Below are 25,568 nucleotides of genomic sequence, written 5' to 3'. Positions count from 1 at the left end.
CAAGGTACCCCATCCTCTCGCTGCTCTGTGTCCGGTGGGCCTGGAGGGGTGCTATCCCAGCAATGACAGGTGGGGTCCAGGGTGGCCCCATCTGTCAGGTGCCTCCCTAAGGAGGGATGGTAGCCGGTGCAGGTGGGCCGTGGGCAGGGCTGCCAAATACTCTCAGTGCCCCCAGTGAATCAGCTGTTTCTGACTGGCTCTCCTATGACACGGGGCAGAGGCAGTGACGGCTCTTCAAAGGCCAGAGGCAAGAAGAGGGGGTGGACCCCTGCCTCCGTGTTGGTCAGAGGGCTCCAGCAGAGGGACCAAACTGGGCAGCCTTAGCAGGGGTCCAGTCCAAGGCGGCAAGAGAAGCCCGACTCTGTGGGAGGTGGAGGCCTCGTGACTAAGAGCCTGAGCCCAGCGGGACCGTCCGCTGACACGCCACGCAGGCGACAAGAAGGACTTTACACACATTCATCATCTCCTTCAGGCCTCACTGCAGACAGCTGTGATGCCCGGTCCAAAGAGGAGGAAACCGAGGCTCTGTGTGAGTGAACGGAACAGGGTCACCGGGCCGAGGGGGAGGGCCAAGGCTGAGCCAGCTCTGCTCTGCTGCAGCAACTCCAAGGGCAGCTTCCCTGTTTTCCCTCACGGCCTCTTTGCCAGTCACATCAGGTCTGGGGCGGCCCTTCTGGCAAGTTCGGCATCCCTACCACACAGGAAGGAGTGTGGCGGGGCCGGGGCTGGAGGCTCTGAGACCTGGGTTCAAATCCCAGCTTTCTGATTCTGGTTGAGACTTGTGCAGGTAACCTCATCTCCCTGAGCCTCAGTTTCTCCATCTAGAGAGGAAGCACAGTGAACCTGATTTCACAGTGATGATGGCTGCCTTCACGGCTGGACCCCATGTTCCCACCCAACCTGCAGAGAGCAGAAAACGATGCAGAGTTTTCTGCACCAGCCCCACAGGGGTCGCCTGGGGGCTTAAAAAAATTTTTTTTTAATGTTTTTTTTTGTGTGTGTGTGAGAGAGAGACAGAGAGACAATGTGAGTGGGGGAGAGGCAGACACAGAATGCGAATCAGGCTCCAGGCTCTGGGCTGTCAGCACAGAGCCTGACACAGGGCTTGAACTCTCGAACCATGAGATCACGAACTGTGCCGAAGTCGGACGCTTAACTGACTGAGCCACCCAGGTGCCCCTCCTGGGGGCTTTTTAACATCTGATGACCGGCACCAAGTCTGGCAGGGCTCAGAGGAGCCACACAACACCACAAAAATCAAGGTAACTTTATTTTGAGGTAATTATTTGTTTGGAGATAACCATGCGACAATTACAAATTACGGGCACATCAGGCAGGAAAACAGAGAAAGGAAGAGGCAGGAAGATGGTGCCATTTAACTATCTCTGGATGAGACCGTCTCAATCCAAGTTGCACAGCCCACTCCCCTACAAGGGAAAATACATTTCCTAGAGTCTTTAGGGTGGGTGGGGGAACGGGAAGAGCCTTTCTGCATCGTTTGAAAATGCCTATTCACTATTATGATAGAACTTCGTATTTGGGAAAGCAAAAGAATACCTATTGTTTTTCTACAACAAACTGCAGGAAGTAAAGGCTGACAATATCTTGGCTTGTGGGAATGCCCAGGAGACAGATTGCCAGATGGTGCTTCTTGGGGAACAAGACATGTCAGAATCTGCATGCCCACATGCGTGCAAGAGAGGTGAGGGGGTAATCTTGGATGAGTTATTTTTGAGGTTATCATAAGGGGACTTGGGTTTAAAAACAAAAGAAGAAACCAGTCTCCGGGAGTTACTCTGAATGGTCTGAGTTCTTCACTAAAGCACCTGTCTGCTAGGTGCTTAAGCTCATGCTTATGCTTAAGCTTGAGCTCAAGCTCATGCTTAAGCAACAATAAATAATTGGTTGTTTACCTGCTTAATGGTTTGTAGATCCTTCCCCAGCTATTCCTGATTCAGCAGGTGCTTAACACATATCTGATCAATGAATTGTTTCCAGGTTCCCCGCCCCCCATCTAACATCAAGGTCAACACTTTCAAGGCTTCAACTGTTGAGGAAAACCTTCCCAGACCCTCAGTCCTTGCTGGGCCCCTTGGCTGGCTGCCTGGATGCTCGCTCTCTGAGCAGACTATACTTTGTCACGGCTGTCTCCCTGTCTCCCTCCCTGACTGGAACATGAGCTTGAGGCTAGGGCCAGCACCTTACTCACATTTACATTTCCTTTGCACTGCATTGCACTTGGCACCTAACAGCTGTCTGATAGGTGTTTGCTGAATGAATGAATGAATGAATGAATGAGTGAATGAGTGAATGAGTGAATGAAATGAGCTGCATCCGGCACTCAGTCGCCACCTGAACAGGCAGGAAATCTCTCTTCCTTTGAGGATGTGCGTGACCAGTCGAGAAAGCAGGAACAGTCCCAGATCTAGTTCAGAGCACCCGTCCGGGCAGTGCTGGGGCCTCAACACAGAGTAAGACACTTAAGAATCTTTTCTGGGAGGATCTGTGCATTTTGCTGCTGTTGTCTGGGAAGCACCTGCAAGTTTCTGGAAAGGGGGTGCAGGATGAAGGTGGATAAATATGTATTTAAGGGCCCAGACATAACTTTGAGATGGGTCTTTCAGGATGAGCAGAGAATGTGCTTTGACTATAGCCTGATGTTGGCTCAGGTGTGACCAATGCCAGCACCTGCTGACAGGCATGAGGTGACTGTCAGTATCTGGGGTGGCTGCGGCTTTCCCCGGGCCAAGGCAGCCAGTGAAGACACATGGGTTGGCTCAGGGCTCAGCGTCACCTGGGGGGAGAGTTCCTTTCATCCAGGCTGGGGACACCCCTCCTGCAGCCCTCAGCGGGCCGCGATACAGGCCGAAGCAAGGCTGCTCCCTGCAGGCCCCGCCTGGGCCCCAGCCCCCGGGTCTCCCTTCTAGTTTCTGGGAACTCCTGGGACACTCTCGGAGCGCCTGATACAGGGGGCTGGAAGGCAGCCTCAGATGAGGTCCTGCCCTCTCTCTGGGCCTTCATGCTCCCTCCCCCTCCCAGTCTAACATGGCCAGCCATGCAGGCCAGCGACTTCACAGTGCAGAAGGTTCAGAGAAGCCTGGGGTGAAGGCTCCCAGATCCTGTGAGGGGTCATAATCTCTCTGATAGCATGAGAGATCAGGTGACCAAGGAGGTGGGGTTGGACCCCAAGCAAGGCCCCCAGAAGCTGCTCTGATGGGCCATCTGCCATCGGAAAGCTAGATGCTGGGGCTCAGGCTGTGAGAGACCCCGGAGCCGGCTGGATTCCCCCTCCTCGGCTCCACCCTTTCCAGTTCCATAAGTGCTTACTGAGCATCAACTCTACATGAGGTACTAGACCCTCTCAGCCAAACACAGAGGGCCAGCCTCGAACCTGACAGCAGGATCAGAGGGGCCTGATTATGCCGCTAAACAAGGTGCGGTACAGAAATGTGACTGCAATGTGTACAAATGAAGTACACGAAGGGCCACTGGGCCGTGACAGGGCTGCTCTTCCAGGGGTTCTAACACGCACCCCAATCACAAAGGCAGGTGGGGCCCCCACCAGCGTGCAGTTGAAATCTGGCTGCTCTCGTCACTTCTGCATCAGCCACGTAACCTTGAGCAAGTCACTTTGTCTCACCGCCTCACTTTCTTCAGAGATAAAATGGAGCCCAAAGTAACCACACCTCACAGGGTTGCTGTGAGGAGGAAATGAGCCCACATTTGTAAAGAAGAGGTGTGGATTTGGTCCACGGAAAGTACTGAGTAAACGGAAGCTAGTATTGCTATTTTGTTGGAACTAAGGATGACGGACAGCACCATACTGTGTCTCTAATCAGCCCACATCTTAACAATAATAGCACCCAGAGTGAAGGTTAAAGAAGTCCTAATAGGCATCAGGTATGTGATAACGTGATAGACATTATCTCTAAACCTCAGAGCGAGCCCCAGGTTGGACGCCATTTTCCCCATTCACATTAGAGAAGACACAGGTTCTGGGAGATTAAGTGGCTTGTCCAAGGTCACACAGACAACAAACGGCTGGGCCAGTGTTTGGACTCATGTCCAAAACCTTTACGCCACCCACGCTGTCTGACACCTCCCATGTCTCTGTCCATCTCAGCACCAAGCCATCCAGACCCAGCTCCCTCCTTGGCCTTGAAGGCCAGGCCTGGCTTGAGCAGGGAAGCCCTCTCGCACGAGTGGATGGACAGAGCCGGAGGCAGGAGTGAGTCAAGCCCACATCGAAACACGGAGGCACCTACTTGTCCGGTATTGAACGCCCAGCGCTGCCAAGCAGGCCACCAGCCCGGCCACCAGGAGTACCACCAGCACCAGCAGCCGCTTTTCCATCTGGGTCCGCGCAGCCCAGCATCTCTGACCACTCCGGGGGCTGTGGAAGTTCACCTGCAGGGAAGGAGGCAGGAGGGGTGGGGAGGACGTGAGCCCAGGACCCCCCTTCCCCAGGAGCAGGGGGCTCCTCGGCAGGCCCAGGCCCCGGGGAGGCATCAGGGCTGCCCTGGGCCTCAGGGGTGGTCTGGTTCCCACAGAATCAGCCCTAATCCAGGAAAGGAACAGCCACCCTGCTCAGCAGCTCGGATTAGCTCCTGAACACCAGAGTCAAGCCGCTCAACCCAGCCGGACTTGTGTTTTTTGTGCTACCCGATACGGGTAGGAGGGAAAAAAAAGAGCTCTTCCCTGTTTCTCTAGCAAGGAGTTCAAAAAAGAACAGGATGTTTGGATTTGCAGGCATCCAGGGAGCGTCCGGCTGGCTCTTCTCAGAGCCCCACAGCGCAGGCTGGGATGACACAGCCACAGCTCACACTGCCCAGGAGTGCGGACATCCTTAGCTCATTACGCCCTCCTAGTCCCGTGAGGGCTGTTAGCAGTTCTCTTTTACAGATGAGGAAACTGAAGTTCAGAGAGGGTGAGACCTTTGCCTCTCGTCACACAGCTAAATGGGGAGAGATGGAGTTTGGACCCACGTCTGTTGATTCCAGAGCCTACCAGCAGATCAGGGACTTGAGTCTGGGAGACGTCAGGGGAGATGGAATGGAGAGATAGCTCCGTTCAGGCAGGTCCTCAAAGGGAGGAAAAATGTCCCCAGCCTAACAATCTAGCTAAACAGGAAGGGAGGCACAATGAGAGGAAGTGGAGGGCGTGACAGGGCCCTCAGGGCTGAGAAGGGACAAACAAGCCCTCAGCCCAGGCCTTCACACCCAGCTCGAGGGGAGCCCCCCTCCATTCCAAGAGGTGCCTCTGCAAAAGCCAGGGCCACAGGACAGGAGGCGTCCCCAAAGGTGGGGCTTGGCTCCGTGACACTGCAGTCATGTGTCAACAACGGCTGAGCACCGGCTCAGGGCCACGTTGGAAACACTGGGAGGAAGACAGACTCTCTTGCTTCCACCTGCTCACAATCCAGCAGGAAGGCAGACACAGAAACACACTAGGGTGGGAAGTGGCGGGGGGCCTCGGGGGGCGTCCAGTCGGGGAAGGAGATGCGGATGCTTGTGCTGGGTCTTGAGGAATAAGTAGGGGCTGGCCCGGTGGTGGGGAAAGAATGGAGAGGAGGCAAGGCCTAGATCCCAAGGGGCACGGAAAGCCCATTTAAAGAACAAAGACTTCTTCCGGAAGGCTGGGATGACAGGACTGGAGGCGCCCTTTGGAAACACCAAGGTGGAGGGAGGGAGGCTTGCTGGGGCGCGGGCACGCAGGTGGGGGCCCCGGAGCTGCCCGGGGGGGGGGGGACCTGCCAGGGGAGATGAGGAGACTGACTCCAACCCGCAAGTGTCCTCCTGAAAGCTGAGGGGGTGACTGCCTCCCCCCCCAGGGAGCCTCACACTGGCACCTGGGGATCTGGGCGGGGTCCCCTTAGTTCAGGCACCTCGTGGCTTCATGCTCGCCGCTGGGTATTTTCTGGGCAGGAAATGACCGGGAACTGCTGCACCAGAGAAAGGGGAACAGAAGAACTTTACGTGGAGGAAAAAAAAATTGTGTTCTAAAACCAACAAAAGGAACTCGGGGCCTAGTCATGTTTCCGACGAGGGCCCGGCGGCCCCGATACCGATACCGAAACAGCTGTGTCAGGTAGAGGGAAGGGCGCCGCCTCCACAAACCCCTTTCTCAAGAATGGTTTCAAAAATGTGACAAACGAAGATTCTGACCACGCTCCTGCCATGACGGGAAAACTCTGGGGCAGAGTCAGCCTGGGCCGCTGCTGACCACGTTCCCGGCACAGGAAGGTTTATAAATGCTTGTTCCTCGGCATCAACGCTCTCACGCAGTTCCCCTTGGGAAGCGCTATCCACGGTGGGCCCAGAGAGCGCGAGGCAGCACTGACATTTCGCTCTTCCTGCCACTATGGCCCTGGCCCGTCTCACCGTCTGCTTCTACCTGAGGGTTCTCAGCCCCACCCCAGCCGATGGCCCAGCTCATGGGGGGAGGAGGTGAAAGAAGAGGCAGGGAGGCCTTGGTTTAAGAAGTGCCCCTCTGCCTGGTGCTGACTCTTGGAAGCCAGAGAGCGCAGCCATCAAGCCTAGAGGAGCAGGCAAACTCACCATCTGCGGAGAGAGCAACACCTTGGCGTGGAATCAGGTGAAAGGGAGGGAAGGGAAGGGAGAAGACGGAAGGAACAGAGAGAAGGAGAAGGAGTCCTAAGAGTAGCTAACACCTGAGTGCTTTCTATGTGCCTGGCTTCGTGTTGATTCTATTTGGCTGCTGGATGAGGCTACTCTCTTTTCACAACATGCTTAAGACTAGGTGCTAGTATCGGCTGCAGAAGAAACACAGGAAGGAAGGGAGGAGAGAGAACAGTGAAAAAAACCTCTCTCTGCAGCAGACCCAGCAGCCTCAGCCCCAGGGCCGCCATGGCCTCCCGGCCCCTGAGGAACATCAACAGAGCTTGAGCCTCATTGTTTAGTGTCAAGCAAACAGATGGTGTTCACTGCAAAAGTGAATCAGAATTAAGTCCGAATTAAATTACAAATGCAGTTCCGGGAAGAGATGGCAAACAGGATTTGAAAATAGGATTCTTAACCTTTGTCCTGCTCTTCGCTCAACTCGTACTCAGCGGGCTGAGGGCCTGCTGGTTTCTTGACAAGCCTCCTCTCTGAGGACAGGAGGGACCCAGAGGCCTGCCCTGGGGCGGAAGTCCCCCCGAGGCGCTGTGCCCAGATCTGGGGGGCCTCTCCGGGAGAAGCCGTCTAATTCCTGGCATGGAGGACGGGGCCAGGCCGCGAGGCCCTTCTCTCCGAGCCCTGTGGTCCTTGCCCTGCCTTCCTTCAGAGCATCCAGCAAGACGAGGTCCCAGCAAGGGGGAGGGCACACACGGGTTCTCGTGTTCCCTTTGGAAATGAGGGCATGTTGATCACTAGAGCCAGTCTGCAGCCAACTCGGAGGCTGGTTGGGGGGGGCGGGGGGGGCGCTTGAGGCAGGCAGCCTGCTCTGTCTCCGGAGAGGTAACTGGGAGTGGCCATCAGCCAAGGAGCAGAGCCACCAAAGCCTGGAAGGTGGAGCTGAGAATTACTATAAATGCTCAGCTCATGGGTGGGCTTAAAATCCTATTTCTTGGGGCGCCTGGGTGGCTTAGTCGGTTAAGCGTCCAACTTTCGCTTAGGTCATGATCTTGCGGTTCGTGGGTTCGAGCCCCGCGTCGGGCTCTGTGCTGACTGCCAGCTCAGAGCCTGGAGCCTATTTCAGAGTCTGTGTCTCCCTTTCCCTCTGACCCTCCCCTGCTCACGCTGTCTCTCTCTCTCCTAGAAATTTAAAAAAAAAAAAAAAATGTTAAAATCCTATTTCTTGTCACGTGAGGCAGAGAGAGGAGACCGAAGGAAAAGGATGCCCTCAAAAGAGAGAGGCGGAGAGGGAGGACAGAGGAAGAAAGAGACAGGCAAAGCCAGAGAAACGGAGAGAAAGAGACTGAGCTGTCCAGCCTAGGGGTTCCCAGGGTTTCCACAGCCAAGGGAACAAAAGCCCTAATGAAGGATAAATATTCGGTTACAGAGTTGAGTGCTTGGCTCACCTAGACTTACAGCAACAACGAGTTCTGCAGGCAGGCAAGGACGGGACCTGACTGCCTGGGGCCCAGGAGAGGAGCCAGCAGGAGAAGGGGAGGGGAGTGGGGCAAACCCTGGTTTTCAGAGGAAGCAGGGGGGAAGGAGGCAGAGGTTCTCCCTGAGCCGCTGCCAGGTCCCCCAGAGACCTGGGCTGTGCAGAGAGGCCAACAGGAATCAGTCTGGCCAAGGGTTTGGCAAGGAGCCCACCCCCTGCAGCCCAGGGGCCTGGCCACCCCACGAAGGCTAGGGGGTGACCGGGCTGCCTGCTTCCAGCCAGCCTCTCAGAGCAGACAGACCATGACCAGTGAAGTTTTTATACAGAGGACTTCTAGCTGAGGCCACGGAGGCCAGCCCAGGGCAAAACCAGAAGGCCTTCTGGTCCCCCCACCTCTTCCTGGGGCCCCACCTGTCCTCTGCCCCCATGCCCGACTCTCTTCCAATGACAGACAGTAGTTTATACTAGTACCTGCTGTGGGGTAAGGGACTCCTTCCATCTAAACAGGAACCAAAGTCTAGTTTTTAGAAAAACCACTTTCCAGCTCTCTTTGCTTCCCGGATGGAACACCAGCTACCAAAGGCAGGAGAAGAGGGCGGTCAAAGGTCAGCCTCAACTTTATCAAGACCCTGCATGTGTGTCTGTGTCGCTGGGCAGCCTCTGAGCCTCAGTCTCCTGTCTTTAAAATGAGGAAGCTAGGTGAGGTTCCAGGTCAGACCATCGCAGATTCTAGAAGAACTCAAAAGCCAGGAGTATAAGGCTCAAACGGGTAGACGGGCCGAAACGGCCTGCTGGTGAGCACAGAGGTCTTCATAAAGTACTGACCGGGCTTGTGCCTGAAATCACCCTTGAGGGACAGCCCTGTGTGTGGAAGGGGGAGGAAATGAGAAAATCACCACTAAGAATTAAATTATCTCGGCTTTCCCTTCTCTTGAAACAATTGATTTTTACAAGCAACAGGAGGAGTTTCAAAGGCTTTGGTTAACAGTCATGGCCCCCGGCTCCCCAGTTTAGGCTGCAGGAATCACTTTAGCTAGTTCCCTTTGCGCCACCGAAATGTGTGTGCAGGGGTGCTGGGGGGGCCAGGCAGCCGGTGTGAGCAGAGCAGAGGCTCCAGAGAGCAGAGCGGGTATATCTAAGACATCGCTGAGACCTCACGCCTGGTGAGTCGCGGTAACTCCAATAGCAACCCGGTCCACTTTCTGTGCACTATGCAAAATGCTTTCACTTACATTGCCTCATCCCAATCTTTGCAACAACTATTGATTAATAATATCAACCCCATTTGACCAAAAAAAAAAAAAAAAGAGCTGTTTCCGTGAGTTGCTTTTAGGTCTCATAGCCCATAAGAGGCAGAGCTGAGGATCTGTGTTGGGGCCTGTCTGGCTTTAAATTCAGCGCTCAGTGGATCACAATTAACTGGGGCCTAAATATGAGAGAAAGGAAATGAAAAACAGGTAGAACGGGACTCCAGCTAAATTCAGTGTTGGGTCAGCATATTCAAACGAAGGGGTCAAGTTTGGCACAGAGATCGAAGTTTTCATTTGGATAACTTTGGCATTCTAGAACCGATGGACTGCAAAGTCGAGAAAAATCAAGTTAGCTTATTTTTAGAGCTGCCCGTCAAAGAGGGAGAGTTGGGGGTGGGGGGACGGGGGCCACTTTTTAAATCTTAAACTTGAAGGAGCCGTTGCGTCTTTTGCGTCAAGGCACAGGAAATCATCTGAAGGGCTAAAGGGTGGTTGGTCACCTATAATGTTAAAGTTACCGAGCCTATCGTCCAACCTCAGCAGACTGAGTAAATATATTTTTATCTACTGGTACCACGAGGCATTTTAGTTTTCAACGGCAGCATGTTTTGGAAGTTTTTAAACAACATAGAAAAATACTTATGAAGTGGCATTAAATGAAAAAAAGCACAGCACAACATCGTGTACTCAGAGTGAGCTCAATTATGTTTAAAAATATATGCATGTAAACGTGGAAAACTAGAAGTGGTTCTCTCCAAGTGCTGGAATTACTGTTTCTTTTTAAATCTTTTTTTATACTAAGCCATTTGTTTTTAAGATTTTCTGTGTAAGTTATCTCTACACCCAGTGTGGAGCTCAAACTCATAACCCTGACATCAAGGGTTGCATGCTCTACCAACTGAGCCAACCAGGCACCGCTATACTTGAATGTGTGTGTGTGTGTGTGTTTTACAAATAAGCATGTAAAGTTTTTATACTGGGAGGAAAAAAAAAACCTAATGATTAAAAACAAAATTAATAGGAAACTCTGCTTCATAAGCTGAGGTAGACAAGTTCTTGATTCAAGAACTCGCTTTGGGGAAGCAAAGGAGGTTCAAGAGAAGCCGGGTTGGGTACCCGCAGAAATGCCCCAAGTCCCTTCAACCTTTTTGGCTTTTCCTGTATAAAAAGGAGACAATGTGCCCAGTGTGGCAGATGGGTGTAGGGACGGCAACACTATACCATCCCACACGATAGCTCTGTGACCACAGGAATGTCCCCAACCTCTCTGAGACTCAGCTTCATCATTCGCAACATAGCCACGGGGCCCTTACCTCACACATCATAAAGACAACAACAACCCAACAGGCTCCATAACAGGAATAACATCCACTCTGTCTAACTCCCATCGTGATGAAGCAGCTCACCCAAGACCGTGAGTGCAGTCAGAATTCAAAGCCGGGACCCCAGCTTCCACTCTGCTAGGAGCCTCGGGCGACGAAGGCGCTCTGTGACCTGAAAACGGCTCTACCCATGTGGGCTACTGTCCTGTTTTGGTGATACAGCCTCACATATTATCTTGTTGTGAATTCTGAAATGCTTTTGTGCCGACATATTTAGAACCTTCTGGGCAAGATGAGACTGAAAAGGTTGCTGATTAGATTCTGTTTTGATTTGTGACGGGAAAAGTGCCTGCCGCAGAAATTTAATTTCCTGTTGGATTTAGCCTCTCAAGAAGGGTCCCAGGGAAGAGGTTCGAGACAGACTGAGCTGATTTCTCACTCCCAGACTTCTAGCTCTGTGACTTAAGGCGAGTTGTGTCCCCATTCAGAACCTGTTTCCTCATCTGTAAGTGGGAACAGTAATCTCCACATGAGGGAGGTCCTGAATGTTAAGTAGGATGATGGAGGTAAGGGTACCAGGTTCCAGTGGGCAGACCACTTGGAATCATGAGTTCGGATCTCTCCGGACCTGCTTAATTAACTGTAGGAAGGACTCCATCAATGCTGTTTCCCTTTACTGGTGTTATTATTCAACTTTTTTAAAATCTTGAACACTATTATTATTTTCAAAAACTTTTAACATTTATTCATTTTTGAAAGACAGGGCATGAACAGGGGAGGGAAAGAAAGAGAGGGAGACACAGACTCTGAAGCAGGCTCCAGGCTCCGAGCTAGCTGTCAGCAGAGAACCTGAAGCGGGGCTCGAACCCACGAACTGCGAGGTCATGACCTGAGCTGAAGTCAAAGGCTTAACCATCCAAGGCACCCAGGATCCTCAGTCCAGCTTCTAAGAGGTGCGAGTTTCCACGCACCCTAAGCTTGCCCCCAAGGTGAACTGTGATTTGGTGGCAGCTCAATGCATGGCCCCAACACGCTCCCCAATTCCTCCCTTGATCAACCTGGCAGAATCCCTCCTGGACTGAGATGCCCGGCTCCTCTCTCTAAGCTGGCTTCCTAAGAGCCAGATCAAGGTCCCCACTGGGTGTCCCTGACACTTCCAACTTGTTCCCCCCACCCACCCCTACCTGGGGCCAGACCTCACCAGGGCTGAGGTCCTGTTCAACGCTCTCCAGGCTCAGCCCTGCAGGGAGAGAAGAGCAGGAAGCAGCCGCGTTCACTGCTCACTCAGCCACACGGGAGGGAGGCGGTAGGCATGTTCTGAGTCCCATGGGGGCAGACCCTGGGGAGGGGAGGAACTGGGTTCGGTGAGTGGGCTGCACAGGGGAGGGAGGGAGGCGGCAGAAGCTGGGCTCCTCCCTGCAGGAAATTCAGGAAATGCAGAAAATGAAGAATGGGGTCATGCCTACCAGGGAGGGTGACTAACCATCCTGGTTTGCGAAGGGCTGAGGGGTTTCCAGGGACACAGGGCTTTCCACGCTAAAACTGGGACAGTTTTGAACTCTGCCACTATTGGACTATGTGACCCTGGGCAAGTCCCTCGGCACTCAGGGGCTGCCTTTTGTGTGAAAGGTAACTGGTCCAGCTCAGTTCTATAGGATGCTTCAACTCTATCAAAGGGGCTGAAGTCCCACTAGCAGGTGGCAGGAGGATTTGGGGACAGCCAGGGCCTGGGAAGGGACATGGGTGGAGGGAGCCTAGCATCTCTGGGCCACTTCTGCCCGAGAAAGGAATCTTCCCCACGGAGCCCAGAGCTGCCAGGCTGGCACGGCCCCCTCCCGGGCCGGCAGGGTGGGGGCGGGGGCGACAGCAGCGCGCATGCCCGGCTGCCTGGGGGCTCGCGGGCCCGGGCTCCTACCTGCAGGCCGTTCGGGTACACTTCGCCCTCGGACAGCGAGTCCACCAGGTCCTCCTCGTCCAGCGTGGCCCGCTTGTAGGTCGACATCTGCAAAGCCAAGTGTAGCACGGACTCCCTCAGCGCCTCCATGGCTCTCGGACGAATGGGGAGAATGGGGAAGCGGCCCCGGCGCCACCGCGCGCCCCGCCCCCGGCCGGCCAGGACACCGAGACCGGCCCACGGACCGGCCTGCGGCGGGGGAGGGGGGTCCCGCCTCCCTCCGCCTCCTCCCCGCCCCCCTCCCCCCCATCCCGCTTATGCAACGCCGCACCTCACCCCCAGCGCCCACAGCGCCCACAGCGCCAGGGCCATCGGCTCCGCATGCTGCGCCCCGCGACGCCCGGTCCCCACCGCCAGGGAGCCCAGGCGACAGGCGGGCCGGGGCGGGCCGGGGCTGCGGGGCGCGACGGCAACATGACACCTTGGCGGGCGGGGCCTGATCAGCGCGCAGTTCTCCGTTCCCTCCCTGACCCCGCGGGGTGACCCGGGGTAGGTGGGGTCCCCCACCGCCACCCCTTGGCAGGCAGGAGGAGCTCTGGGGCAGCCCCTCCTCCTACGAAACGTCAAGTCCCTCTTCAGTCAAGGGGGTGGCAGATATCAGGAGTCAAGTATTAGGGAGATGCCCCTAATTTGGATCAGGACTGTCAACAGAGAGGTTCCACCCACAGTGGCCCTTAGGTGTCTCAAGTAAGACTCCCCATCAGAGACAGAAAGGGGGGGAGAAGAGAGGGAATAAAAAAGACAGGTGTCTCCCCTCTCATTTCCCCCCTTCCTCTAGCTCCGGGGCCTTATAAGACAGAGAATTTCAGAAAACCCCGGAGGGTTAGGAGTCACCAGGAAGGTGACCCATACACCCATCCACCTTCCCAGTCAGCAGTCCCGAGTCTCAAGCAGGGGCTCCCTCCCCAGTCCCTGTGACCTGGGCTGGGAAAGTGGGCGCTCTCGGGTGTGGGTGCACTCAGGGAGGGACTCCAGGGGCCCTCTGCCTCCCACCTCAGAAAAGTCTGGCCAGCAAGTTTCCCAAAGGACCCTCCACTTCCAGTGAGACCTGGAGCCCCTGCATTTACAGAGTTCTCAGCTTTCCACAAAGCACGTCTGTCCTTCGCATATTTGGTTCTCACAGCCACACATATGTGCACAGAATCTGACTCCGAGGGGTGAGGTGACTGCCTGGGGTCACAGTAGCAGCTCCTGGCAGTCTCCCACTTCTACTCAGGCCCTCTCAGCACCCAGAGGGAACCTTTGAAAGGAAATTTGGGGCACACTGAGCAGCTCAGTCGGTTAAGCGTCCGACTTCGGCTCAAGTCATGATCTCACAGTTGGTGAGTTCGAGCCCCGCGTCGGGCTCTGTGCTGACAGCTCGGAGCCTGAAGCCTGCTTCAGTTCTGTGCCTCCCTCTCTCTCTGCCCCTTCCCTGCTCACGTTCTGTCTCTCTCTCAAAAATGAATAAACATTAAAAAAGTTAAAAGGAAATTCTGATCTCACTATGTCCTTGCTTGAAACATTGCAAGGGCAGGCCCTTTACCAGCCCCTCACAGGCCCCCCGGCCACCCCGACCCTCATCTCGTGCTGCTCCCCTCTTTACTCACTAGGCCCCAACTTCTTTGGCCTTCATGCAGTTCCTCAGAGTCTCAAGTTTCCATCCTCTCTCAAGATCTTTATAGCTGCTATTCCCTCTATCTGGAACATTCTTTACTCAGCTCTACTCCTCCCATGGCCAGTCCCTGTTTCAGACCTCAGCTTAAACTGCCACCTCCTCGTGGGTTGTAACCACTCTTAAGTAGCCCCTCAAATTCCCTTTTATACACCCCATTTTCCACCTTAGCCTGTCATCATTACCATCATTTTTCTTTTTTACTTTGATCCCTCCCCTCCCACCCCAAGCATTAACAGCCTGGGACTTGGTTCAGCACAGAGAACCCCCATCGCACACCATAGGTGCTCAATAGACAGTTAAAATCAATGGTGGAACAAGTGCAGGGGAAGTGAAAATTACTCTGGGGCAGTGCCCTGAAGTTCTTGACAATCTAATTTTGCAATGTCTAAGGACAAAGGAAACATATCTAACGAGCACGGGCTCTGGGGGAGGCAGGGTACGTGGGAAGAATTTTAATTCTGGAATCTTCTGCCCCACTCCCACTGGGTGGAGGAGCTCCCATTATCCACTGGGGACGGAGAGAAAGGACTCCAGTGCTTCTTCGTTTCACGCTGGATGACAGCTGGACTTTTTCTGAAATGAGGACACTTGGTTACGTGAAGTAACAGGTGTCAACCGCCCAAGGAAAAAGACCCTTGAAAAAGAAGTTCAGTTCACCACACAGCCTGGCAGCACAGCTACTGTTTCATCCATCATTTCACTGAAGCCTCTAGAGCTTCTCTCTGAGTATTATTGGCCCCTTTTACAGACCCTGAAACTGAGGCTCAGGCAAGTAACTTGCCTGGGTGCAGAGAGGCAGCGGCTCTTCCTTCTGTCTCATTTCAGAGCTCACCCCTTCTGGGAAGCTCTCCTCAGCCTTGCCCTCCAGACAAGACGGCCTCTGCTCCCCTGCTCAGTGACCCCCCCACCCCAGGCCCCCACCCCATGCTTCCTTCTGTTGAAGCACACAGCGCTCTACATGGGAGAACCAGGAAGGCCAGGGCCAGGGCTCCTCAGGCCGCAGGGCCTAGGCTGCCGCCGGAGCCTCCGTGGCTGTTGGAGAGAAGGGAGGAGGCAAAGGAGGGAGGCTGGAAACCCAGCCCAGGGGCCAAGGCCAGACCACCGGGGCCGCCCGTCCCGCTGCAGCCTGTTTGTGGACGGACGATGAAGGAAGCTCACATACCTCCCAAGCAGAAGCCCGCTCCGCTGCGATGGAGACGTGTTTATTTTTTGGCGCACAAGAGCTGAGCTGCTCCTCCTAAGACGCCTGCCTCAGACGTGGGAACGGCTCTGTGAGGAGCGCGGAGGCTCCAGTGGGCAAGTGAGTGACACTCCAACAACAATGGCAGCCCTAGAGCTGTCCCCACCCAGAGCCGGAAGGGGCCTTCCATTCCCCGTCTTGTTGGGTCCCCGCACCTACCTCGAGCCCCAGCCTCAGCAGGTATCACTTCCATGTTACAGGAGAAGTGGGAGGCCGGCGGGAGGGGGGCCCGCGCAGGGAGAAACAGCACCTGCTCTGTGCCGCACCCCGACATGCGCCTCTCCCCACCCCTGCCAGGGTCACCGCCACTTTCCCAAGGAGAAGGCTGATTAGGGAGGAGGCGGGCCGCGACGCTCCCCTCCCCAGCCGCCCAGGTCACCGGCTGCAGAGCGAGATGCCTGAGCTCACGCCTGTCCCGGGAAGCCCAGCCACACAGCTAGGAAGTGGTAGAGCAGGGCCTTGCACTTGACCCTGCGCTCCTGGTCCTGTGCTCCTTGGGGGGAGGGGGGGCTGCTCCTTAGGGTGGAGCCCTCGCGGGGTCAGGCCGAGCTGTCAGGGTGGCCACACTTGTTCACCCCCCACCCCACGCCCCACCCCACGAGCTTCCAGGAAGGGAGAAGAACTGCGCCGCTTTGAGGGGAGTCCGCCCTGATCTGCTCACTCCTCACCCGGGCCCTCGGTGCTCACGAGAAGGGCTTGGTGGAGACCGAGCATGGCAGAGTGGGGACCACGGCTCGTCCCCAGGCCCGCAGCTGCACAGAGAAGGTGATGAAAGCCAGAGACGCGAGTGGTGGTGCCCCGCTCTGGAAACCCCACCCCGGGGTGAACAGAAACGAGGAATATTGGAAACTGTCACATGTTTCTGACAACAAAGGCCTCTGGCCCAGTGACACCCGGTAGTCACTCAGGGATCTTCAAGGAAACTTGGAGCGTGTCAGAGGCAGGAGAGCAGTTGCCAGTGAGATTCAGAGGCTGCGACTCCTTGGCCACACCCTCCAAGCTGTTTTCGCGTTGTTTCTAAGCCTTGGCTCTGTCAGTTCCTGCCTCAGGGGCTCGTAATTGGCTGGGATCCATGATGTCCTTATATGTCACCTAATACACACTTGCATTGTGTGTTAGTTCAATACTGTTATTTAACAGACACAACCACAGAGTGGGTCAAAACTCTAGGTGGGAATCTGTGACCCAGATTCCCAGCTGTGTGACGCTGGGCAAGTGACTTTGGGCTTCTCTGTGCCTCAGTCGTCTCATCTCGAAAGTGGGGATGATAATCATAGTACCTCTCTCGCAGGGCTGCCGTCAAACTTAAGTGAGTTAATACAGACGAAGCGCTTAGAGCTGTGCTGGGCACACGGCACATGCTCACTAGGTGTTGGCTGCTCTGATTTACTTCTTCGTTGCTTAAACAACACAAGGCCCACAAACTTTCCCGTGATCCCCACCACCGAGAGAACTCCTCCCTCTCCAGGTTCATCCTCCACATGCCCCTCAGGCGAGTGGTCATCCCCTAACCCTGACCCAGCCCTGCAGGTATCGACCGCCCCACAGGAGTCCATCGTGTCCTTGACGCAGGTCAGGCCTGTGTCGCGAGCTGAGGGGGCAGCTCCCGATAGGACTTGGTAGGACTCAGTCCCCACCCCCGAGGGACCAGCTGCTGATATCCCCTCCCAAGCCTGGGCCGCCTCCCAGCCATTGCTCTCCTGTCTGGCCCATCTCCTCCTCCATCTGGCCTTCTCTGCCTCCTCCCCCATGGTGTGCCCCCCCCGCCCCCCCCACGTGGCAACCACACTGACATCCAGGCCTTATCTGGGCATCTCTGTCCTTGGGAAAGACAGGACCTGGGGGGTGGGCAACAATCATCTTACTACTTTCCATCCGCAGAACCTAGAACACAACCTGCTACATAGAGAACTGATTAAAGTCTGGTTTTTTTTTTTTTAAGTTTATTTATTTTTGAGAGAGAGAGAGAGAGACAGAGCATGAGCAGTGGAGGAAGGGCAGAGAGAGGGAGACACAGAATCCAAAGCAGGCTCCAGGCTCTGAGATGTCAGCACAGAGCCTGATGTGGGGCTTGAACTCACGGACTGTGAGATCGTGCCCTGAGCCAAAGTTGGATGCTTAACTGACTGAGCCACCCAGGTGCCCCAGATTAAAGTTATTTTTTTAATGTATTTATTTATTTTGAGAGAAAGAGAGCAGGGGAGGGGCAGAGAGAGAGAGAGAGAGAGAGAGAGAATCCCAAGCAGACACAGGGCTTGATTCCACCAACTGTGAGATCATGACCTGAGCCAAAATCAAGAGTCAGATGCTCGACCGACTGAACCCCCCAGGAGCCCTGATAACCAGTTAATTTGTATCCCAGCTTTTCACAAGGGCATAAGCACCTGTGACCTCAACAAACAAGAAAGAGTAGAATTTAGCTGCTTGCTGACAATCAAGTAAAATCAAACAGAGCAGTTATGGGCACTGGACAAGATAGAGAAAATAGGGCTGTCACCCCTGAAGATGATGCCACGTGACATTTATTACTATTGCGTCACCTATTACGTTGCTCAGTCTTTTACAGAAGAAATTTCCATATGATTCGTTTCTTTTTAAATTTACCACAAAGTTTCTGAAAGAATGAACAGCTTCTTTGCTTTTTGATAACAGGAATCACAGGAATTGGCCCAGATCCCTTTTTGCCTTGGCTGCCAGGAAGCTGCCAGGCAAATTAGAAACTCATCTATGGGTACTTTTCTGGTCTTTATGTTCAGCTTCTTCCTTGTCCACATTTTTCAGTCTGTTTTCTTGATCCTGATCTTCCATTTCTATTGCATAGTATTTTATTGAATGAGTTTTAGTCATAACCCATCATGAACCCTTTGTGGAATAAAGTGAATTAAACACAACCTGATTCAGGAATGCCCCTTCCCTCATCCACTCTGTGGGGAACACAGTTTCAAGAGCTTTCTTTTTTTTTTTTTAATTTTTTTTTAATGTTTTATTTATTTCTAGGAGAGAGAGAGAGAGACAGCGTGAGCAGGGGAGGGTCAGAGAGAGAGGGAGTCACAGACTGAAACAGGCTCCAGGCTCTGAGCTGGCAGTCAGCACAGAGCCCGACGCGGGGCTCGAACCCATGAACCGCGAGATCATGACCTAAGTGAAAGTCGGACGCTTAACCGACTAAGCCACCCAAGCGCCCCTTTCTTTTTTTTTTTAAATAGATTTTTTTAATGTTTATTTATTTATTTTGAGAGAAAGTGTGTGTGAGAGTGGGGGAGGAGCAGAGAATTAGGGGGAGAGAGAAACGGAAGCAGGATCTGCACTTCAGCATAAAGCCCAATGTGGGGCTTGATTCCACAAACCATGAGATTATAACCCGAGCTGAAATCTAGAGTCAGATGCTTAACCAACTGAGCCACCCAGGTGCCCCAAGGAACTTTTTCAACAGTGGGGGTGAGGCAGTCAAGACAGACCTGGGTCCAACCCCAGTTCCTGAGCTCATTTCCCCTTTTGGACCTCAGTTTCCTCATCTGTAAAAAGGGTTGTTGTGAATTACCTGGCATATAAGCATCATATCTCATCCCCAAGTGAACTCACCTCCTACCTGCTCCTCTATTTTCCTTCACCACTTCCCCATCTACTTCTGCCCTTGCCCGTATTTCTGATCTCAACCTTAGTTCAGCCAACACTGGCCTTACTTTAGCTGTGCTGCTGTACTCAGGACAAAAATAACCAACTTCCTGCTGATCAAGGTCAACATTAGTGATAAGTCCAGTATGATAGTAGGCACCATTGATACGTGATGGGAGGGGTACTTTACCTCTGTGTCCTTCCTCCCCAGGGCATATTATCCCCTATCTAATAAGGAGAAAAACATCAGACAAATCCCAACTAAGAAACATTTTACAAAATGCCTGATAGTACTCCTCAGAACTGTCAAGGTCATCAAACAAGGCAAGTCCAAGAAACTGTCACAGCCGAGAGGGGTTAAGGAGCCATGACTCCTCAATGTATCAGGGTGTCCTAGATGGGATCCGAGAGCAGAAAAGGGACATTCGGTAAACAAAAGAAATCTGAATAAAGTACAGACTTCAGCTGGTAATAATGCATCAATATCAGTTCATAAATTGTGACAAATGTACCATAAGAGATGTTAATAACAGGAGAAGCTGGGTGTGCAGTAGAAGGGAACTCTCTGAACTATTTTCTCAATTCTGCTATAAATCTAAACGATTCTAAAATAAAGTATTTATTTTTTTTAATGTTTATTTGTTTTTGAGAGAGAGAGAGAGAGATACAGAGAGAATGAGCACAGTAGGGGCAGAGAGAGGGAGAGAGAGAATCCCAAGCAGGCTCTGCGCCGTCAGCACAGAGCCTGATGCGGGGCTTGAACTCTAAACTGTGAGATCATGACCTGAACTGAAATCAAGAGTTGGGTGCTTAACTGACTGAGCCACCGAGGTGCCCCAAAATGTTTTTTTTTTTTTTTTTTTTAAACCACCACTGCTGCCCTCTAAAACAGAAAACAGAGTCATCAGTATGGACACAAGCCCAGCACTGCCCAGTTCTCAAGGCTCTATTATATCCGTATCTTATTTGTGTTTCATGAGCACTCTGTGGAATAAGCCCTGGGACCCCCATTGTACAGATGTAGAAACTGACGCGAGAGAAAGGAAGCAGCTTGCCAGTTGGTGGCAGAACTGGGACTTGAACCCAGAAATTCCTGACTCTCTCAGGGCCTCTTCCTCTTTTCTCTTGGGCCACCTCCCTGGGGCCTGACTCCGTAGGCTTGCCTCCTTTGGAGACTCTGGGCCGCCTCGGTTGTGTTCTGAGACAGAGGGATGATGTAAGTGCCAGTGGGGGGTGGGGAGGGAGACTCCACTGGGTGCTGGAGGCCAGGCATGGAAAGGTAGACGGGAGCTGGGGGCAGGGAGGCCTACAGGTGAGACTCCGAGGGAGGCAGGAGGCCAAGGGTACAGAATGTACAGGGGAGATCGAGGCTGCCCACCGGCTCCTCAGAGAAGGTAGCGGCCCTGCTGGCCCATGAGGCAATCACCCTGGTCTGGACCGGAGTCCCAGGCCGAGCTCGCCGAATGTGCTGGCAAAGGAGACGTGCCCACACACGCAAGGGAGCTGGAAAACACTCTCCTGCTGGGCCCCGTGTTGACTCACCTGCCCGGGGGCCCCGGGAGGCACTGAGAGTGCTGCTGAGGAGGCCGGCCCACGCCCAAGCCCCAGACCCAGCCGGCGACCTCCGGCCTCCTCCCTGACACGGGCCACACGTGACACTGCTGACCTCGCTCCACCCCCGCATGTGACAGCTTCCGTCTGTCACCTCTGTCTCTTTGGCGGTGGGGGGCTTGCCTCCACCCCTCCTCCCCTTGGAAGCCTTTCCTGGTTAGGGCCTTAACCGGCTTGATATCTGATTATCACTCCCCCCAGTGCCTCCTCTCCCAGCTGGCTCCAAGCCGAACTTTCTAAACTAACCGATATGGTCCAGTCAGTTTCCTCCTTCATACACCTGCTCTCGGGAACGGGCAGAAAAAAAGCAGCGGCCGTGACCTGGCTTCCAACCTCCCCTCCCTGCTGGGCTCTGGCTCCTGATTCTTTTTGAGCTTGTCTCCTACCAGTTCTCCCTCACATAGTTGAATCTCAGTAAAATATGTACAGTCAGTCCCCTAAACACACTGTGCTTCCTGCTGCCAGGCCTCTGCATATCTACTGCCCTCTGCCTGCGAGGCCTCTCTCTCCTCCTTCCCTTGGCTAACTCATCGGCTCACATGCATCTTCCTCCAGGCAGCCTTCTCGGACTTCACCATGACCTCTCCTCTGTGCTCCCCAGCAGCACCCTGAGGAGCCTTCGAGCATCTCATCCCAACAGAGTGACAGGCAGCCAAGTGCAGCTGTGTGACCTTGACAAAGTCATGCCACTTCCTTTCTGTGGGTTTCTCGTCTGTCAAGTGGAGATGATGATGCTATGAGCTTCACGGGGCCTTTCTACATATCATATCAAATGGGACACAGAGAGTCCTCTGTCCAGTGCTTGCAGAGAGGCAGCTCAGTAGACATCAGCATGGGCGGTGGGCGGATTCAGAAAGCGCTGAACCCCGTGCTACTGAGAATGACAGAAGGCGGGAAGTGAAGCCACTAGAAGGACCTATGAGCTGCCAGGTGCCTTGCTGGCACACAGTGTGTCCTTGACTCTTCCCCGTTGCGCAGTGCAGAACGCCTGTAACACGGGGAGGGTGAGCCCTCCACCTGGTAGATACCAAAGCCCAGACTGGAGCCCAGCTGCATCGGGGTCCAAAGCTCGTGCTTGTGCAGTGACAAGTATGATGGCAGCCCCAACCTGCTCTGTCCTTCCCACCTCAGGCAGCACCTCCCAGGTGGCCACCTGCCCCACTCTGATCTTCTCTAAGCACCAAGTTGAAAACAGACCAGAACCTTGTGGCTGGCCCCAAGCTGCGCAGGGCGACCAGTCTGAGTAAGTCCCAAGCTGAGGAGACCGAGTGTGCCTGAACAATTTGCTGATCTAATCACATAAAGCTTAGGACAAAGTTAATCCATCTCACTTGATGATATTTATAATGGTAATGATGGAGCTGCCTCATAATTAGGCTCAACCAGGAAGCAGCTCGTGGAAATGGCTGTAATTAATATTTGTGTTACATAGGTGGGTAGTGAGGGCAGGGAAGAGGGAGGAGGAAGAAAGTGGGGCAGGAAGCTTTGGGGACTCCTTGGATCCATGAACTGAGGGTGGCTGGGGCCCTTACAGTTTATGCCAGACCCCTGGCCACCCAACTCATGTGAACAATCCTTTTTAACTTGCATGATAACTCTGTGATGTGGGCCCCATTCTCCCTTTCCTAAAGTGAAGAAACAGGCTCAGAGAGGTCCATTCACTTGTCCAAGGTCACACAGCCAGTGAAGAACAGAGCCAGGGTTCACAAAGGGCTGCTCATCTCCCCATCGGGCCCAGGTGATGTTCCAGCCGGTAGGCTTGGCCTTGGGCTGGGAGGCAGGAGATCTACATTCTGGCGCCAGGTGCAATGCTGGCTTCACCTCAGGACACACACACAGGGTGTGCCGGTGGTCAAGCTGGGAGTGGCTGAAAGCATGGACTTGGGAGCTGGGTTCCTTGGATTCTAATGTTGGGGCAGACTACGTCACCATCTGAACCCAGCATCCTTATCTGCAAAGGGAGACAAAAGTGTTGCTCTCGTAGGGGCGGGAGGGTTCAACAAGTTAAAAAAACGTAGAACCGTGCCTGAATATTTTTATCACTTACGGGGAAAGCATGAGCTTTGAAGTCAATTTTTCCATCTGCAAAATGGGGAGGCAGTTGTGCTGGATTAGAACAGCGGTTCACAGCACACATTTTGTTAATCCCATAGGGTCCTTTATTTAAAAAAGTTAACATGGCAGATGAGTGCCTCAGTCGGTTAGGAATCCGAGTCTTGATTTTGGCTCAGGTCATGATCTCACGGTTCATGACTTCGAGCCCTGCATGGGGCTCTGCACTGACATTGCGGAGCTTGCTTGGTATTCTCTCTCTCTCTCTCTCTCTCTCTCTCTCTCTGTCTCTCTCTGTTTCTTTCCCCATGTGTGCATGCACACACGCACACTCTCTTTCTCTCTCTCAAAATAAAGAAATAACCTTAAAATAAATACATGAATGAATGAATGAATAAGTTACCATGGCAACCCAACCCAAACTACAAAAGAGACGTAAGTGGAGCTGCCACTTAACATTCAACTATCTCACATCTTGACCCCAAACTGTCTTCCTCGAGGGTTTTGAAAATCACTCATTTATATTTCTTTCTGAGAACTAATGGCTCTAAAGCTCTGAGATGGAAGAAGATGTGGATACAGGAAGTGGAGGCCTGGAGCTGGGATGGTGCTGTCCCTGGGGGTGGGCCCGTGGGGGCTGGGGCTGGGGGGCTAGTGCATGCCCATAGTGGAGCTCACAGGGACCCCACATTCAAACCGGATTACTGTCTCCCCATCAGGAGGCTGGGGAACAAGGGGAAGGAGCGCCTGAGTGGAGCATGTGACTCTTCAATGCTTGATCTCGGGGGTGCAAATCTGAGCCCCATGTTAGGTGCAGAGATTACTTAAAAATAAAATCTTTAAAAAAAACAACAACAGAAGAAGGGGAAGAGCACTGGGCCCCCGTTCCAGCCCAGCCATGCGGCCTCCAGCAGGCCACAGTACCTCAACTGTAAGACACGCAATGACAACGCCATTCTCACCTGGTGACATTGGGCCGGAACAGAACCGTGCATGTAGGAAGCCTTTGCAACTGGGAATGACTGCCCTAGACGGATGCTTTTTTGCTTATTTCTAGTACATTATTTTTCTCTTCCTGAGAGCACAGGGTCTGGAGCCAGAGTACACAGGTTCAAGTCTCAGCTCCACCATGTACTTACCGGCCGAGCACCCGGGTTCAGATGCTGGGCCTGTTCCCTCCTGTGTAAAATGACAACATAAGGGGCTTAGCATCGTGCCTGACAAACAGCAAGTGCTCAGTAAGTGTTGGCAGCTCTGGAGTGTGAGGAAATAACTAAAGGCAAACGTGCCCCTGAGCGCCCTCATCTACTGTAGAGGTTCCACAGCTGAAGAAGAGTGAGGGACTCCTCCCGACCCTCTGAGGCCAGCAGCTTCTGATGCAGCAGGTGGGAGTTTTTGGTTCTGTGCTCGAGTGCGGATCAAGCTAGACTGGGGATTTGTCTGTCCTTTGACTAGAAAAGTCCAGTTCAATCCAACAGCTGTTGCCCAGATGTTCTGTAGTGCCTGGTTACTGAGTACCTATCATAAGCCAGGCCCTCACCACAACCCTGCGTGGTGGGTAGCACTGTCCCTATTTGACAGATGAGGAAACTGAGGCTCAGGGAGGTGCCGTGACTGCCTCAAGGCCAGGCTGCCCCTTCACAAAGCACAGGATGTGAAGCCAGGCCCGGAGGTCTCTCCCGGGGTGGAAGATGTCAGAAGGCTTGTGAGGGCCTAGGGTATCAGCCCACGTTGCAGCTCTGGTGGGAGGTGGCATTCTCAGAGTGAGGAGACCCAGCCAGCACATGTCTTATGCAGGAAACCTCCTTCACCCTAGGAGAACCGGTAGCCTGGGAGGCTGGGCCCATGTCACCTCCTCCGAGAGGTCCTCCTTAACCAGTCCTGGCACCCCATCCCTGCTCTGGCCCATGGCCCACAGCCCTTTGCTGTGCACCAGAACGACGCGAAGCACTCTACATACATCATTCATTTACTCCTGCCAATGACTTTCTGACTCTCTGAGCCTGGCTTTCTCACTGGTAAAATGAGGGACATAAAATAAGAACACATACCTCGGGGCACCTGAGTGGCTCAGTCGGTTAAGCGTCCAACATCAGCTCAGGTCATGATCTCACAGTTCGTGGGCTTGAGCCCCGCATCAGGCTCTCTGCTGTTAATGCAGAGCCTGCTTTGGATTCTTTCTCTCTCTCTCTGCCCCTCTCCCACTTGCATATGCATGCTCTCTCTCTCTCTCTCTCTCTCAAAAATAAACATTAAAAAGAATACATATCTCAAAGGTGGGTGTGAAGATCAAGTTGGAAAAAGAAAACCAGAAACAATGGCAAATGCTTATTTATCACTGACTTCATGCCAGCCTGGCTCAGTAACACATAACAGCCAGACAGGAGGGTCTGGCCTGTCCCTGCCACTGCCGTCAAGCTTCTGGGACCCTTCCCTGCCAGGGACCGTAGATCCTCTTTCCTCACAACACCCAGTCCTGAAGGACAGGCCCAAATGGAGCAGAAAGAGCACTGGAGTAGAAAGAAGCCGGTCCCCGTCTGGGTCCTGGGTGCGCCCTCTGGTCCCTATCGTGCCCCCTCCCCAAGGTGGGAGGGAATGAGAGAAATGCAGCATTGTTTTTCCTGATGATTCTTATCTTCCTGCCTCAGTGATAGGGCTTGTCTGGACGAAGTGGAGAAAGGGGGCCAGGGCGAGGGTGGGGGCGGGGGGGCATGCGTGCACTGGCCAGGATGCCCCCTCCCATCAGCTCCCCCGGCGGCGGCGGCCTGGCCTGCCTGTGGGCCCCTCTGGCTGATTCTTCCCTTCTCCCCTGCCCCCC

General features: G+C 53.7%; 1 protein-coding gene across 5 annotated transcripts in view; it reads right to left on the bottom strand.

Annotated features, from left to right (window-relative positions):
* ECE1 (endothelin converting enzyme 1) overlaps positions 1 to 25,568 on the bottom strand; it is a 115,750-nt gene that overhangs the window by 49,372 nt on the left and 40,810 nt on the right. The window contains exons 1-3 of one of the 5 annotated variants that reach the window (XM_039218754.1): positions 16,141 to 16,219; positions 12,537 to 12,623; positions 4,266 to 4,407 (exon numbers count right to left, since the gene is read on the bottom strand). In XM_039218754.1, coding sequence (XP_039074685.1) covers positions 4,266 to 4,407; positions 12,537 to 12,623 — 229 coding nt within the window. In that variant the 5' untranslated portion in view covers positions 16,141 to 16,219. Of the gene's footprint in view, positions 1 to 4,265; positions 4,408 to 12,536; positions 12,697 to 12,846; positions 12,935 to 16,140; positions 16,220 to 25,568 lie in introns of those variants that run through there. The other 4 variants (XM_039218752.1, XM_039218755.1, XM_039218753.1 and 1 more) reach the window with 4 other exon arrangements.

The sequence above is a fragment of the Hyaena hyaena genome, unplaced genomic scaffold (genome assembly GCF_003009895.1).
Source record: "Hyaena hyaena isolate Hyena2069 unplaced genomic scaffold, ASM300989v1 scaffold_780, whole genome shotgun sequence".
NCBI lineage: Eukaryota > Metazoa > Chordata > Mammalia > Carnivora > Hyaenidae > Hyaena > Hyaena hyaena.
This window is presented reverse-complemented; position numbering and strand designations above follow the sequence as displayed.